The following is an 18,146-nucleotide window of genomic DNA, read 5'->3' on the forward strand; positions in this document are numbered from 1 at the left end:
TCGAGGAATGGCCACGTTCAGATAACCAGAGAGACCTACTCCAACTGCCCAGACCAGCTCCAGTCCTTCCTTCCCTCCCTCCCAACCTCACTGCATCATCACCAGCTTCTCTACTCAGTGTCTTGCTGAATATAGAATTGAGAGTCATTCCATTTATGGCAACTCAGAGATACCTCTTCATTCTTCCAGATGGAAGCCACAAGGCACAGAGGGGGAAAAATGCCTCTCAACTGCAAATTTGGATTTCAACCACGTCAACCATGACATTTTTCCTTCACATTTTTAAAATAAGGACTGCAGCCTCAGAACAAGTTGGTGACCTAAGGAATTCTGTTTACAGAGAAAAAGGCATTTTAGAGCTGTGCCCTTCTAGCACATCCTGAGAAACACATATAAGCAAGGCAGATGTAAAAGGTCATTAAGTGATAAAAAGTTATATGCTAAAGGATTGCAGCATCAGCTCTTCAGTAAGAATATCCTTCTGAGCTCAGTTCCTAATGGACACATCACCCAATGAGGAAGGTGATTTAATAAATTTGGCAAACTTTTCCTTTCCCCACACAAGAGCAGGTCATTACTTTCTATCTCCTCTAGAACTGGCCAAACTGAGATCACTAGAAGATTAACATGGAAAACTCATTAAAAGGTGACTTTTATTGCCAGCAGTGCAGCCTCTTCACTCAGTCGTTAATACTTCAGATAAAAGCAGCACACGCTGATCTATGTCTTCTGCCTGAGCAACTCCCTGCCATTCTGACAGAGAAAAGAAAGGAAAGCTTTGTGAGAAAAGGGAAGGGAAACACAGAAGAAAATAAAAGTTAAAGACCCAGTCTCCCATAGAAGAGCAAGGATTCACCCAGATAATTTCTCTCAGGGTTAATAGAAGCACATAAATTCCACTTGGGTTAATGGAATAATAAATCCCTTAGACTTAAACATTTTACAAATGAAACAGGACAATGGAAGACTGTGTTACAAAACTAACCCTTTTTATAAGTCACTAATTACACAGAAATGTCTATCCAAGGACTACTAAAACTTCCGTCCCAACACAGTTGACACTGCCAAGGAAACTGGGACATACAGGAGACCTGCTACTGATGTGTAATTGTATCAACTGAAAATTTAAAAAAATAGAAATACTTGCACTATTCAAACACACTACTGACTGAAACATAAAATATTAACAGTGTTATTCCTGGAAATACAATAAGAATAGAAAGTGTATGCATATATTCCTAAATGGAAAGCTAATGAGATGGGTGCCTCAGGGTGTGAATACTAGAGCTTAGAAAAGGGAAAAAATTAAAATGCATATTAAGAACAGTTCCCTGGGGTCTGAAACATTACAGAGTGGAGGATTTGTCCAAACAATATGAAAAAGTCATCATTTCTTAAATACAGGAAGTGCTTTTTTATAAGCATCATCTGTATTTTTTTCCTTTTCTCCCAGGTCAGTCACCTCATGAACTGCCAGGCATGTCCAACACAGCCCATGTGTCAGGGACTCACCCTGTGGAAGGAGGTTGGAGGATGTTCAGGTGCACGAGGGGGCTCCACATTGCACAGGATGATCAAGCAGCAACACTCAGCAGGAACCACTGCTGTTCAGAGGTGTCATTCGAGGCTGGTGGCACCGGCCCAGAGCTGCCCTGCTGTCTGTGCTCTGTGGTGCAATGCTTAACATTCTGGGGGCCATCATCTCCACAGCATTCAAAATCCATGTGAACACCTAATTGTAAATAGAAACACCACCCCTCCCTGTGACAGGGGGTTCAGGCAGCAGCCACAAAATCAGCAGGTCAGCAGTGAGATGCTCCCTCTCCTCGGGGACAGGACCAGGCTGTCCTGTCCCAGCAAAGAACTCACCTGTATTACTGTTACAGGGAGGGCAGCCCCTCCTAAGACCATGCAGCTGGACATGAAGTTATAACATCAGCCCTTATCAACAGGACATGGCATTAACAACAGACCGTTGTGATATTAGCAAGAGGTGATCCGAAGTCTCCATTAACTTTCACCTCTAAAAACCTACCCCTTTTTCTCCAGACTGGTGATTCTTCGATCCTGAAAACTTCTGAACAGCACCTGGAATCACATCCAGACTCCACAGGGACTTAAATGACAAGCAGCAAATGGCAAAAGCTAACGGTTTCTGCCTCTGACTGGCTTGCACAAGACCTCTGAGAAGCATTAGAGCAGTATTAGAGCATTTGGCAATGGGATAATTAACAAATAATACACTCACAAGTTTGTTAATCTCAGAAGATAATCTCATTCTGGCTGTGATTAGAAAAACAATGGAAGTTCACATCCCTAGTAGATTTTTGATGGGTACTCTTGAACAGCCTGTTCTCCACAAACTACTTGTAAGAGGTCAAAAGAAAAATAGAAGTGGTTAAAAGTAACTGTTTTGGTTGTTAACAGAACATTGTCTTCAGCTGTACAAGTGTTTAAATCTGAAAAAGAGATATGAGAAAAAAGCATTGGAGCACAACCCTCAGTCAAGACCTGAAGAGGAACAAGACACTGCTTTCAGTGAGGAAACTGGGCTGGGACAAGTACTGATAACCTTGGGATCCAGTACAGGAGCATTGTCAGTTCCCTGGAGATGACACCACATCAAATCATCTTTGCTCAAGGCTGTGTGTGAACAGTTTACTTCTCACAGCTTGTCCTTGTAGTTCCTCTCTTCTTAGCCAGCATTAGAGAATATCTTCCTATTCTTGACAACAGGAGTGTCAACATTTTATTGACATGTTTAAATATTATGTAGGCTTAGATATTCACACAATCACAACCTTAAGTAGGCTGCATTTCTATTTACAACTACTTATCTGAATATACTATCCTTTTATATACAGTGCTCTCTCTCCTAGTCCTGTCTGCCACCGTATGGAGGAGACTCCCTTTGATCCTTTACCACTTCTGCAAAATTTTAACGCATGTTTTCTTGCCTGAGGTGCCACTTTCCTTGCTGAAGGAGATAATTCTAAGAAAATATGTTTTGCATGAGCTATCTGCTTGTCCGGCAGACCCATCCCCAAGTGATTTTGGGGACCAGCAGACAATGTTAACTAAGTTTGAGAGAGAAGTGCATGTCACAAACACACTCCAGAGCCAACAGGCTTTGACAAACCCCACAGCTGGGTAACTGAACACAGCAGAGCCCCTGCTGAGGCACCACGTGCTCCTCTGCTCAGCTGAGGTTTTGGGTGCAATGGGATGTTCCGATGGATCTCAGAGCTGACAAGTCGGTCCGTGGTCTCCTCCATGTAGGGCACCCTGCAGCCCCCTGTTCCCAAAAGCTTGCAATTTATGCCAGATAGATTAAGCTCGAATTTGTGACGGTGTCCTTGGAAGGATCAAAAGAAACACACACAGTGGTTTAACAAACTGCCTCTGGTCAGCCTCTCTGGAGCACAGGGCTCTGGGCACTCCTGGTCCTGCCCAAGCAGGCTGCAGGCAAACCTTGGGGATACACTGTGAGAAGATTTCAACAGGAGGCTGATAGATTAGAAATAACATCATGTGATAGGACACGAGGTGCAGGAAAACAGGGGGCAAAGGAGGGGGGAAAGGACAAGCAAAGCAAATTTGCAGAGGCAACCTCTGCAAGTGCTTCACACTTACTGTGCATGAGCTTCATGACCCAAAGGATACAATTCATCAATTCTATGCTGACCTCAAATTATTAAATCCAGGTTTATTAGGTCTGGATTAAAAATCTACAACTGAGTCAGAGCTGACTCATCTTTGGTGAATGTTAAAGTCACATCCACTTTGGAGCATTTATTAAAGCTTCCTTGTATTTTTTATGTCTAACAAATGAATGGTTCACCTCAGTAGTGAAGAGACAATGCTTATGAAAAAGAAAGATCTTTTAGGTACCCCACTATCCAAATATTTATTTTTTCAAGTTTCTCTCAAAATGATCAGATTATAGTCAAAGCACTAGATGTGATACCTGTGCAGATTTTTTTTTTAAATTAGGTTATAATACTTCAATGTTGATCTCCTCTAGCAGTCAAAGCATTTAAATCAGTGACTTGAGTATATGCTGAATAGGAAAATATTTTTTTTCCCCTGAGTTTACTGACACATTCTTTCCTCTAACACAGGAAAGGAAAGGGAAGGTAATCTGCAACATGCTTTATACAATTTGCAATATTCCGGTTAATTTCACCTAACACTTTTCCTTTCAGAATTAATTGACCTTAGCTTCTACCAGAAATGCAAGAGCTGCTCTCCCAAAATTCACAAAGTGTTGCAAGAGATTTTAGCACTGAAGTGGGGATTGATCCTGGGACATGAAACAAGGAAGAGAAGAGATTTAAAGGCAGGCAGGCACAGAGCTTTGTGTTGAGGAAGGAAAAGCCCACACTAAGCATTACACATGAGATCAAACTGCCCTTCTGTCTGCTGCTGTAGGTCTTCCCTTGTGTGTTCTTCTAAAATTGTTTTATACAAAGAGGGAAAGTACTGGATTACAAATATTTTAAGATAGATCCAATAGGAAAACAATGTTTGGAAAGCATGCAGATGCCTCAACTGAATTTCTGGAGGTATTACAGCAAGTACTTCCACCCTCCAAACCCAGCTGTGAGGCAGCACCTCCTAACTCTCTGTGAAGATCAGTCCTCACTTCATGCCTTAGCTGCTTTGGGACATGGGAAAACTTGCTTCTCTGTGTTGTTTAGAAAGAAGATTTTACACAGAAAGAATACTTTACAGTGTCTACTCGAGAACCCTGACAGGGGCAGATCTCCACAGTACAGAGCACACCAAACTGAGTGACTCTTGATCACTCACCCAAGTGCAACCCCCCAGGGTTTGTTTGGTTTGCTTTCCCATGGCAAACAGGGGTGGCAAAGATATGTCCACGAGACATTTCCTGTCTAAGAATGCACAGTGCATCCTTCCCAGCATCATTCTTTTCACACTTTGCTTCATTCAGATGACTACCATATGGCCCTTGTGATTTATTTCACCTGAGCCTCTTGAGTTGTTCCAAAATTCCTCCTTAGAGACTCTGATTTCTGTTAAGGACACACATTGATCTTCTGTGAGGTGGAGTATGGAATAAGAATTTGAAAGTCCTTTCCCCAAGTAAAAACTGCTATAAATAATAATTTAACTTCTCTGCTGCTTTACTTTTTAATTGTCACCACCTGCTGTCAGTCACAAGGCCTAGAGTCTCACCAGTGGCATAGCGCAATGGTTCTTAGTGCATTTAAACCAGCTTTAAATCACATATTCTTTATTCAGTCTGCTGCACCTTTGGTTTGTTGTTGGCAGAGGACAAGAGCCATATAGAAGTTAGATATATCACGTGGTTATTGCAGTAATTAAAGCTGTGTCAGATATTACATACCTTACAGTGCATGTGCCATCACTTCCTTTGCAGATGATGTCAATAGGCACACTGTGGCTGTGGCTTTCTCTGGAAACTGCTGCTCTAATAAGGAGAGCTCTGTCCTTCCCAGTCAGATACAACCTACAAGCATACCTAAAGTTTGCTCACAGCTAAGTTAGTGTAGCAACTACACGGCCCCTCTGGCAAAGCGATACGAGTAAGACTCCCTTATGCTAAACTTGTGAAATGCAAAATGTTAAGACAGTCAATGGCCAAAGGGAAAAGGTGGGAGAAGAGCCCTAATCCCTGATTTCCAGCTCCACACTCATTCAGATTCCCTTTTCAGCCATCTTAGGATCCCTGTCAGGGTGAGTTTCATCCATGTAAATTGGCTCACTGGACTGAGATCTTCCTTTTACCTGACAGCTCCCAGCAGCCACTTTCTGTGTCCAACACTCTGTAGCTGCACAGTCCAGAAGTGTAGAAAGACAAGTCTGTAAAATGAACTATAACTGGCCAAAGCAGGAGTTTTCAGACACACATCCCCATCAAACTCACAGATATGCTCAGAATCATTCCTCTGAAAACAGCAAGCTCCTCACCCAATCTCAGCTTCCGTCCTCCAGCCCTCTGAGCTGTGGAGCTGATCAAAACAAGGTCACAATGATATCCTCCTTTAATGAAAAATGTGTTCTTTCTTTCATTCCTCTTTTCTGGGGAACGGGTGAGTTGTTTTTGTTCAAACGTTCAACATCTTCACAAAGACCCCTTTGAAGGCTACCCTTGAACAGTGTAGGTCTAATAGGTTTAAGTTTCAAATGGGTCCAGGTTACTGGAAACAGGAGGTCAGAATCTAAAAAACTTTTAGACAAGGTTCAATGCATCTGTGAGAATTTCAAGCTACCTGGAAACAATGTAAGTACTCCAACACCTGCTTGTTACTTCTTGGGGAGAAGAAAAATAGAAGAAATAAAGGAAGAAAAAGTGACTGAAATTCACAGTTCAGGAATAAATGGTCCTTCCATCTCTGATTGTACAGGTAAGAGACATACAGGCATTCCAGAAAGGAAGGCCTAGGTAAAAAAAAGACCAAACACCCCCCAGCTGCAGAGAACCACTCCTTACTGCACGTGGCTCCAGGGAACGCTGCCACAGGAGTCAGAGTACTCACCACATAGCCAAGCTCAGACAGTCTCTAACCCTAAATGTTTAGAGTCAAACCTTCCTGCACCAGACAGCTCCAGAACAGGAGACAGAAGGGTTTTTGTGTTATTTTCACTAAGTGAAAAACTAGCATCAACATCAAAATTCTTCCTCACAGCACAGGTTTTACTGTTCTTTCCTACTTGTAGAAAACCTCAATCAAGTGTTTAGTATTTCACTGAAAAGTGAGAGCTCAGCACAGAGAATGTTGGTAAAGTGAGAAAAACACACCGTGCCTGCTCTCAGATGTTCATTTCTGTGCAAGTCAAAAATCACAGAGAACACTTTAAACAAATCTTAACATGCCTCTCATGCCCAGAAATGGGATTCCTCCTGCAAATGCCTTAGGCATGAACATCACAACACCCTCCTCTTGTACCCAGGCTCCTCCCATTTTCTTTTACCATTTCTCTTACCAAAAACACCCAGGTATTTTCATCTTTTTTTCACCTCTCAACCTAGTAAATTCAGAATATTGTGAAGCTTCCATAGCAAGAGTAAACAAGTTACAGGATCCATTGTTTCAGGTCTTAGAAAGTATTCTTAAAGTATTCTTAAAAATGAACAGAAGGCTATACAGATACTCATTATTTCTCTGGAGAGATACCAGTGTTAATCTACAAACTTCATTTTGAATTTCTCAGTGAGAAGCAGATTTGTGGCGGGTTTATAACCGAACGTACCTTTGCTTTCAGCTCAGCACAGATCTCCAGTTGCTTTTGCCTGGAGTCAGCCAGCACCACTTCTGCCTTGTGAGCAGCAGCAGCTTCAGCAGCAGTTGCCCCTGCCCTGAGGACAAAGGCTTTCCTAGCCTGAGCCCAGTTCAACAGCAAGGCTTTGCGCTGATTCCTGATGGAATGGTAACGATCCCAGGCTTTCTCATGAGCAACCTGAAAGAGGAAGGCATTTCACAAGGATTTAAGAACTACGCATTAATAATATAAAATGATTCTAGATATTTTTGCAAACCTTGAGAATAGTTAAATTAATTATATTATCCCCAATAATCCACAGGGCAGGGCCAGTGCCCTCTGCCAGGGATGTTCCAGCTGTCCAGGGCAGTGACCCCTCCCCAGCCTTGCCCTCTCTGCCTGCACCATGTGCTACTCCAGCACCCTGTTGGCCCCCTGTTCTTTGCTGAACTGCACCTTTGCAAGAGGAATTAAATGCAATGGTCCCTTCCTGCCCTGAGGGACATAAAAGACAATGTCCTTCCAATACATCTCCAGAGCTACTGAGCACTTCCAGCAAGATGAGGCTTTTCTTAGCAAATTGTGATCTACAGAGAAACAGGACACTGAAACAGCTGTACAAAAGCAGTACAGGTGAGAATCAGCTTCACTTCTTTCCTAACAGGAAATCTGGAAATAGAATTTTAGCTTGCCAAGCAGCACAGTGCCACCACCAGCACCACCACCTAGCCAAAATGGGGAGTGATTAATCTAAAATACACTCTCTTTGGCCTAATACAGTGAGGTTCCCAAGGGCATTCAAGGTTCAAGACTTTGACAGAAGTAGTAGCAGGTAAGGCTGCATACACTGAGGCCATTGAGTCCTGAGCCTGTCTCATATCCCCAAAAATACAAGTTACAGAGATGAAGGAGATTCTAGAGATGGCTAGCTGCTCACAGGTGAGGAGACCATTCTAGATGCAAATTTCCAGGCTTCTGGCAGGGAGTGCTGGCTGTGCCTGGCTCACAGACAATCCCATCAGTTTGTGGCTGGATGAAGACAGCTCTGGATCTTCCCCTTAGTCAAACACGAGGCCACCACCTCCTCAGTTCCCTCTGTCAGGGCTGCTGCCCCAGACTCACAAAATGCCAAAGCTGAGACAAAAGGCATTGGGTTGAGAGTCTGCTGGTTGGAAAACAGGCCTCTCCAACCACTCCCACAGGATCAGGCACTGGAGCTTGTCCACTGACCATTGTGCACGGAGGGAAGGAGGCCTGGAAGGCTCTCAGGCTGATGTTCCAATGTTACACACACACACTTTAAGAATAGATTCTTGGCACTGGTTTAGCATTTCCATATTTGTCATGCTAATACACATACTAAGAGATATCAGTTCGATGCAGAGTTAGATTTTTAAATTTAGCATTCTTAAATTTTAAATGAACCTTCAAAGAATTAGAGTCGTTATTAGAGGCTGTGCTTAAAATACACCTCCACTGTCCAAAGCACGTGACTATTCATCCCAGTTCTCCAAGGCAAAAGATCCAAAATCCACAAGAACTTTATTTTTAGTGAAACTCAGGCTAATTATCAGTATCACTTCACTGCCACTCCGTTGTACTAGACACTCCTCAAACACAGGGAAGTAGATGGTCTAAAAATACAGTCAGAGATAAAAAAAGCCTCCTACTTTCCTTATGAGTTCCTGAAATGTTCTGGCCTTGAAATGGGTTTCTCTATTAGTGCTATGAGCTTATTCACTGTGGAGTATAAGAGGAATCAGCAATCAATTTGAAAGGCATTATACATATAAAAATAGCCTCTCCCTGAGAGCAGGAGATAACTTTTCACTCTTCTTCCTATATATGTGTCACAGAACAATTAAAATCACTATTACTAGACAGTGTGACAAGGCTCTACATCCTCATGAAAAATAAAAACACCGAGAGAAGCAGAGTAGCATGACAAGGCTATAAAACTGTACAGCAAAAGCAGTGCTAACAAATTATTTTGTGAATTTGGCTGTAACAGTGTGTGGAGCTATAAAAACTCCCCAGGGCTTGTTTTGATAAGGCAATAAGTTTAAAGGTCCAGCATTTTGAAAACAGGGACATCTCATCTTCATTGTGCAGAATAAAATTTTTAATTAAGAAATTTTAAAACAAAAAAAGTTGATAAACATTCTTTAATATAACTGCTCACTACATAATTTATGTAAGAATTTGTATACTTGAATGAATATTTAAGCCAACACTGACCAGCTCATGCCTGGATTTGTGGGGAAGGCATCTCTGCAGCATATCCAGGTACAAAGTCCTCCTCCTCTGAAGATCACTTGGATACTGATTGATAACAGCCTGGAAAACCCACTGATCTTCTTCCTTCCAGTCACTGTTCCTACAGGAATGTAAAACAATCCACCCCAGTACAACTTCGCCACTGAAAAGGAGGAGTTTGGTTCTGAGTTATTTTTACAGCTCACAGTCCTGATGCTGTAAAACTGCATGTTGGGTCAGAGCTGAGCTTGTTTCATTTAGTGAAACAAAGCAAACATATAATGCTTTGCTAATGTGACCATTTATTGTGCCATCATTCAAGCAAATTGTTCTGTTTCTAACCTGGCTCTTTACTGGGGAATGACACTGTTTCTCCAACATGCCTCGATAGTGGAGACACAGTCACTCTACATGGGAAAATACAAGAAGGAGGAGAGAGAAAGGAAGATGATCAGACTCTACCACTGAGCACTAAATACATGATCAAAATGAGTGACAAGCCCTGCATGCAGTTAAATGAGGAGCTAGTTTAAAACCACATTCCTAGCAGCCATAAACTCATCAGCAAAGCATTTTTTAGAATAGCATTTGTACCAATGAGCTTGCATTCATCTATCTCTGAAAATTAGAGTTGCAAGTAGCATCCAGCTGAAACAGAGTACCATGGGCTTGGACTCAGTAGCTCAGAGTTTACCCTCAATCTGAACTCTTGGCCCTCAAGGGATTAATGTCAGGCTGTCACTGTCAGCATTAACATCTGAGCAGCAACACTGAGTCAGACCAAAAGGTCTCTCTAGCCCAGTGACCTGGTTTCAGAAGTGACTAAGAGCCTAGGGATAATTAAAAGACAGCAATCATGAGATTCTGCAACCCCCCCCCTCGAATTCCTGCCACCTCCAGCTGCTGCAGTTCCTGGACTGCCTGAGCCAGCAGCAGTGCCTCAGTATTCCATAGCCAGACTCAGTATTCCATACATGCTGCATCCAGCAAGGCACTGGAACAGCCTTACCCTTCTGCAGGCAGAAAAACCAGGTAGTTCAGAAAGGGGGTTTTTAGGAGCTGCTCACATGTAATTATATTAAACTAGACCTTATTATGTGATCCAGCATTATCTCCGAGGAGAAAACAGTGACCATTGTCATTGAGAAACAATTCTGTGTACCCAGTTTAAGCACCTTTTCTGTAACACATTGCACAGTAAACCTGCAGTGCATTGTCCCCATTGCACAGCACCGGGGACAGGGAGGGGACACAGGGGGAACATCCCTACACCTGTCAGCTTTACAAAGGGAAAGCTTCACCTGCAGACACGTCTCAAGAATGCAAAGACACAACATCCTATTTCAGCAAACCATTTCACCTGAACCACAAAGTATTTCTGTCAAGTTTGGTGACAAGCTTACATGAGACAGGAAAGTAAGCGAAAACTTTCTCTTATAAACTATGTCAAATATCCCACAATCAATGTCTAGGACCCAGGAGTTTGCTGTTAAGCCCAGCCCTCTTGAAAAGAACTGGAGGCAGGCTTGAAATGGGAGAGCAAAGATGCAGCTCCAGTAGAAAGTTTATCTGCAGTGACTGGCAAGAACCAAGCAAAGGCTGGAGACAAGGTAACCAGTCAATGACACCAGCCAAAGCAGAACAGCAATGAAAGTGTTTCTTTGTAAGTGCCTGCTGCATTTCCCAGACAGACAATGAATACAGATGTCTGAGCTGGGTGGTTTCATACCCTAAGCCTAGAGTAGAAATAGTACCCCAGAAGGGAAATGGGCCTAAGGAATCCTTCCAAGAGGGAACGGTGCTGTAACACCCCATAACCTCCACTCTGCAGGCAAGGAGCAGCAGGGACAGCCCCTGAGCTCGCTCACAGAGGTGGCATTGGAAGGAGGTGCGGTTTCTGCAGCATTTACTGCCTCTAAGAGAAATGTCTTACACCTGATCCTCAGAAATTAATGTTTTAAACTCCTCCCTCTTCTTTAGAGGGAGCTTTTCTATGAAATCAGATAATTTATTAATTTTAGAATCTGTGTGTTATAATTTGATATTCTGAGGCATAGGATTTCTGAAGAATAACTTTAATGAGCAAATTAATTATTCTTTGCTATGATTTAAATCTCTTGCACTGCAATTGCTCCTACTGATATGAACTAAGTACAAAAATATTTTGTAAGATAACACCTATAATCCTTGTCTTTCCAGCCCCAACATTCCGTTCATTTGTGTATTAGAAGAATCAACATATAACTCTGGCAGCCTTCACTCAGAGGGACTACCAGCCATTCTAAGAGAGTGTTTCCTAGTTTACCTGTTGGATTTTCAATTACCTCTTGTAATTTCTGAAAGAAATCAGTAATCCTCCTCTATGAGTCCTGACACACCTCAGTATGCTGACATCTGAACATATCACTTTAGTGCAGAAATGAGACAGTTCTAAGAGCTGAGATTCTCTCTTGTAACCTTCTACCTTAGATATTCCTGCCCACACAGGTTGATGAACAAATAGAGGTCTTCTGCCTACAGGTGAGTAAGGCAGAGTAAGATACATGTTGGTCAGGGAAATTACACCACACAGGGGCAGAGGCACCAGTCGCTGCATCAGTTCCTGCCTCTTCCATCTCACTCATCTCTCCAGTTCTCCCCGACTTATATTCCTCTAATGGCCAGCTAAGGATGAATCTCTGCACTTCTCCAAACAAGGGGGAGAAATTAAGGCTTGTGGAAGATCCTCTGGGGAGCAATCAGCTGGAGATACAGCTACAAGTAGTTTATTGTAAGTAGGGACCAACTGACTGCCAATGCCTTGGTTTGTCAGCTGTGCCAAAATTTGTCAGCTGTGCTGAGATTTTGTCAGCTGCTCATAGACAAATAGCACCAAAAAAAAAAAAAAATAATCAGCCTGACCCAGCCCAGCGCATTCACAGCACTAAACGCGCAGGGAATTTCAACGCGTCCTGCGGAGATGGCACCTTGGCAACACCTCCGTGAAATTCCAAAGGAACAGCTCACCTACAACACACCTGAAAACTCCAGCGCATTTGACATGAACAGTTAAGGTAATATCAGGTTTCTACAGTGTCAAGACATAGACAAACATTTGCCAGGCTGAAAGCATGACCCAAATTTTAAAGGCAGCGCTGGCTTTCCGTGTGTGCAGCATTGTACCAGAGCACAGCACAGGCTTGGGTTTGTTCCGGAGCTGAAACACAGCAATTGTCTTCTATGCAACAGCCCGGAGGCAGCTGCTTCCTTTGAAACAGATTTAGCCAGCGTTAATCCCTGGCTTTACATGGCCTAGAGAATACAAACAGCTCCGAGGGGAAGCTCCCCTCTCCCCTGTAATCCCCACAGATCCCTTGCAGCAGTAGCGTGTGCTGGCACCGCTGTCGTGTCGGCTCTGCAGACACACGGGCTGCCACAATGCCACCGAGGGAGATGTCAACCCCCTGTATTAATTATGTCACTGCTGATTGTTGTAGCAGAGACATCCCGGGAACAGGCCTGGAAAGAGGACTACGTTGTCTTGGCCCTCCTCTCCCACTCATTTGAAAAGATGCTGCCGAGGATGCACTGCTGAGTCTGCAATACTCCATTCATCCTTCAGTGATTTTAATAATTCAGACTTCCTTGGAAATCGTGGCAAAAATATAATAGTGCTTAGAGAATCAGCAGCTATAACACACATATCAGTTCCAAGTCCACAATTTGGGGACCTGGGAATTTCCCAAACACAAAAACTTGTGGTTTAGCAGTAGTAAAAGGAATGAAATTAGATTATAAAATATTGTAATCCTATATCAGGCTTGAAAAAAATCCCAAATTTTTGTTCCATTTCTGAAAGCAATGAGTATTGCAATGGACACTCTAGTGGGACTGAAAAGCACACAGAATAGATAAGAACATTATCTTAGAATGTCCAAAAAAGAAAATTCAGACTATGTGCATTTTCCAAATTCTCTGTTCCAGACAGTCTGAACAGTGAAAAAATGGGATGTGCAATGCCAGAGCAGTATCAGCTGAGGGTTTCTTCACTGTACATTCATGCACATGATGAAAGAAGGAGGACAGAGCAGCAATCCCCAGCTGAAGTGACCAGGTTACCACATTATCACAGAGTCAAGTTGTGCTGCTGAGCAACTTCTCAAATCACCAAAACGACGGAAGAAGTGTCTTGCAGGAGGGTGTTTGGTCTCTGTGGGTACAGAGCAATGACAATAACTGCAAAGGCTTCATTAAGGCTGTATTAATCAGTAGAGCACAGGGGATACACACCAAGGTCAAGGACCTGTCACTCCAATTTCTGACAGCATTTTCTGTGCCACTTGGATCACAGGCTGCCTGATGAATTATAGAATACTTCAATCACAAGGCTGCATCTTTGCAAACTCATAGAATATTCCCATGCAAATTAACCAATATAAACGTAAGAAGTGACAAAGAGTGTTGTGTCTTTTATAAACCCAGCTATTATTGGAAGTAAGCAATGCTACCAGAACAAAGTCTTGCTTTTTTTTACACTGAAAACACATTTTTAATGTTGCTGTGAATAAAATCATAGAAACATAAATTAACAATACATTAAAGATTTTGTTTGCCTTCTGGCCTCCAAAAAACCCAAGACCTAGTTTTAAATAAGTTGTCTGAGATAATTGCTGGGGGTTCATTCATGATTCCCTAAATTCCCAGCTCTCAGCTCTGGCACATGCTAACCTAAAGTGGGTCTCTTGCCCCCCAGTATCACCTTACAGTCCCCTCAGCAAACTGCTGCCCCTACCTCCAGCATTTCTTCCAGCTCCATCCCCTTTGCTTTTCCCTTCTAGAGATCACAGCTTCATTCCTTCAGAGCACCACTGCTCATGTTCATGCTACAACTGCATTTATTTCCCTTGAAAATATGGCATTTTATCTTTAAGTCTTGATAGTCTTGAATTATCAGTGCAAAATCACCTAGCTCTAGCCCTGAATTCACACCTGGCCTATGAAAATACCACTGTAGATTTTTCAACCATTTTCAGAGATTCTGTTGTCTACATTGATGTTTCTTATTCAGTAGCACACATGCTATGTGGGTCCAGGATTTAAATTTATGAATTCTCACTAAAATTATGTTGATCATAAACTTTAACACAATTTTAATTAAAACCACTAGAAAGACTTTGCACATATTTAATGATTTAACATTTGTCATGGGTTCTCACTGAGGTTGTTAAAACATCTGTAACAAAATATCAGAGACAGCAGCAAAGCAACTGCTGTAAATTTGCCACTTGCTGTTTAATAAACGTTATAAATATGGGATAAATCCAAGCAATTTTTAATAAGCATCATGTTATAACAGCTAGGATGCTACAGTAATAATATACAGGTTTCAGGTAACGGAAGAAGAACCTACAGAATGTCTGTACAATTTGTACAAAAAGTAAGCAGATCCTAACATTACTTTCTGTGTCCCCCAACACCTTTAACCTGCTCCAGCACACCCAACGATCTCAGCAGCAGAGACAGAAGATCCAAGTGCTGTGCTGGAGGTGAATACAGACAACAGAGAGATTGGGAAGCAGTGTGCCACTGTTTTACCAAAGAAACCAAGGGACCCTGCTGCTCTCTGCACTTTCTTCTGCCCAGGCTTCCAACCATTCCATTGATCTCCCCCTTCTCAGTCTTTAAACCCAAAGCCATTCTAAGCCAGAGGAATATCAGGAGATGGCAAAAAGAAGGCAAAGCCCGTCCAATATCTGCATCTCAGTATTTCTCCTGGACTCTAGACAGTCTCAGCAAAAAGACTAAGCTTTATACTACTAATGTTTAGGTTTGTTACATTTCTAGATCATTATGAATAATGTTCTTTCTATTAAGTGTTTCATTTACAGAAAAATCTCTCCTTCCTTCAGTTAATCTGAATCAGAGCTATATACATTTTTTACATTTCTTTGTGATGACAATTACTGCAGTGATCCTAAAATTGTGAGAAGACTGGACCTTTTTATCTGCTTTATAGATGAAAAACGTTCTGAACGTGTCTCAGAAAGCCTGTATTTTCTATCATAAATTTGATAGTAATTACCATGCAAAAAGAGTAACTTGTATTCCTGCAAGAGCATGTGAAGAGGACATTTGATACACACCAGATTGCTGGTTCCTTATCCCACCAAATATGTTGCTTATTATTTCAGCAGAGAGCTTTTGCAAGGACTGGCTCCACCCTCAGCTGTGTAAACACTTCCCAATTGTCCAGCCCCAGAGCTGGGTAGAGCCTCCACTGCCCTGCACCAAACAGCACCAGCTCGAATGCCAAAGCCAACTGCAGGACCAACAGATTATAAAGGATGTTATAGGCACTTTTATCCCCAAGAAAAGTCATGTAGAAAATTATCCTTACCCGGACAAAGCTTCCAACTGCTGGTCGAGCTCCTGAAGCCTCGCCCAGTAGCCTCTGGCAAGCTCTTGGTACTCCTGGATCACCAAGGTCTTCAGGTCAGGGTAAGGGCATTCCAGAGACAGCAGCTCGGCAGGAACCCCATGAAAAAGTCCATTTTTCTCCTCAGAAGAGCCCATTAATGCCTGCAATGAGGAAATGCTTCTCAGAACACTGCTCTGCATCATATTTTCTCTCTCAAGAAATTGAACCTATAAAGAAAAACTTACATTTGCTTTGTAGTCTTCAAGCTCTCTCTCCAAAGCCAGACTTTCAAGGGTAAGACCTTCCAAAACTGCCTTCTGCTGGTTCTTCACAAATTTGATCTATTTTGTGAAACATGTTACGGTTACTTCTTCATCTTGTTACAATATGAAAGCTTTCACTTAGAAAGTCAGATTGCCAGCCCTACACTGCTACACTTGCACAGATTTGAGTGAGCAGAGATCTGTACCATGGCAAGTAGAGAGGTTACAGGATACTCTACATGTCAGTTAGTCTCAAAGTTTAATAAAAATAAATGTAAGTGCTAAAAATATGGTGATAATAAATTGTAAAAATAAAGTTAAAACACCAACCTGCTGTAACATCTCAAATGAATCGATCTCAGGTTTCTGACAAGATTCTTCTGAGAGGCAACGCTGAGAGGCTTCACAAAAACGTTGCATTTCTGCCAGCTTGAGTTTCAAATCCTCCTTTAGCTGCCAGACAGGAACTACAGTGTTTGTTTGGTGAGTGTCCCGCTCCCTGGACAACTCCTGCTCTGTATCCAAACGAAACAAAGCTTTCTCAAACACACAAAATATTACACAGCACTGAGCTCTCCAAATCTAAACCTATCAAGACAGGGGTTTAAAAACTCAAACAAACAATCAAGATCATTTTGACTTTAAAATAATAATGAAGAAATTCATAAAAATTCTTACCCAAGTCCCTCAAATCCAAGAAGAAGTTGTGTTTATGGCTTTCTTCATCAAGAAAAGTCGTTATTTCTTCTTCTGCTTTTTGCCTGAAAGGTATGAACATGGATTTTACAGAAGCTTTAATTTCTTATTCGTTTTGTTTGTGAGAATGCTACGCCTCAAATAATTAACTAAAAAGGTGATCCCTCGCCTGGGACAGTAGGAAGTGCAGGATGTGGACATGAAGGTGGCAAGGAAGCCCCAAAGGTTGCTGTTGATCTGTGTCTGTACAGGAACAGGCACTAGACAGGAGTAGCATCAGTGTATCTATATATCAGTATCTACAGCAGTGTATGTATATATCAGTATCCATAGCAGTGTATCTATATATCAGTATCCTAGAGTGTATCTATATATCAGTATCTATAGCAGTGTATCTATATATCAGTATCTACAGCAGTGTATCTATATATCAGTATCTACAGCAGTGTATCTATATAGCAGTATCTATAGCAGTGTATCTATATATCAGTATCTACAGCAGTGTATCTATATATCAGGATCTATAGCAGTGTATCTATATATCAGGATCTATAGCAGTGTATCTATATATCAGTATCTACAGCAGTGTATCTATAGCAGTGTATCTATAGCAGTGTATCTATAGCAGTGTATCTATAGCAGTGTATCTATATATCAGTATCCATAGCAGTGTATCTATATATCAGTATCTACAGCAGTGTATCTATATATCAGTATCCATAGCAGTGTATCTATATATCAGTATCCACAGCAGTGTATCTATATATCAGTATCTATAGCAGTGTATCTATATATCAGTATCTACAGCAGTGTATCTATATATCAGTATCTACAGCAGTGTATCTATATATCAGTATCTACAGCAGTGTATCTATATATCAGTATCTACAGCAGTGTATCTATAGCAGTGTATCTATATATCAGTATCTACAGCAGTGTATCTATATATCAGTATCTATAGCAGTGTATCTATATATCAGTATCTATAGCAGTGTCAATAGACAGGAGCAGCATCAGTGTCCCTGTTCTAAGTGTGAGCTCCAGACACACACCCAGACACAGACTCCAAGAGAATCAAAACTGAAACCTTTCCATACAGAAACTCTTGTCTGCTGGTGTCTTCCTTCAGCAAGGACTCCTAAAGGCTCCTCAGCTCTTACCTGCTCTGGCTCAGCCTCTTATGCTCTTGCCACCACACCTGCTGGTGCTGTTTCAGTAGCATTTGCTCTTTGTTAATTTTTGAAACTTGCTCTGTTTTTTTAATCTGCAGAGAAAATTAAAGC

General features: G+C 41.9%; 1 protein-coding gene across 9 annotated transcripts in view; it reads right to left on the reverse strand.

Annotated features, from left to right (window-relative positions):
• Positions 1–18,146, reverse strand: part of CCDC148 (coiled-coil domain containing 148) — a 52,299-nt gene that overhangs the window by 14,788 nt on the left and 19,365 nt on the right. For 8 of the 9 annotated variants that reach the window (XM_050339668.1, XM_050339667.1, XM_050339665.1 and 5 more), the window contains 7 exons: positions 18,024–18,127; positions 16,846–16,928; positions 16,498–16,682; positions 16,150–16,245; positions 15,884–16,065; positions 9,490–9,670; positions 7,243–7,449 (listed from right to left, as the gene is read on the reverse strand). In XM_050339668.1, the coding sequence (XP_050195625.1) occupies positions 7,243–7,449; positions 9,490–9,670; positions 15,884–16,065; positions 16,150–16,245; positions 16,498–16,682; positions 16,846–16,928; positions 18,024–18,127 (1,038 nt within the window). The remainder of the gene's footprint in view (positions 1–7,242; positions 7,450–9,489; positions 9,671–15,883; positions 16,066–16,149; positions 16,246–16,497; positions 16,683–16,845; positions 16,929–18,023; positions 18,128–18,146) is intronic. The other variant, XM_050339669.1, reaches the window with a different exon arrangement.

This window comes from Myiozetetes cayanensis, unplaced genomic scaffold (assembly GCF_022539395.1).
Source record: "Myiozetetes cayanensis isolate MyiCay16 unplaced genomic scaffold, myiCay2020 scf9, whole genome shotgun sequence".
NCBI classification, from domain to species: Eukaryota; Metazoa; Chordata; class Aves; order Passeriformes; family Tyrannidae; genus Myiozetetes; species Myiozetetes cayanensis.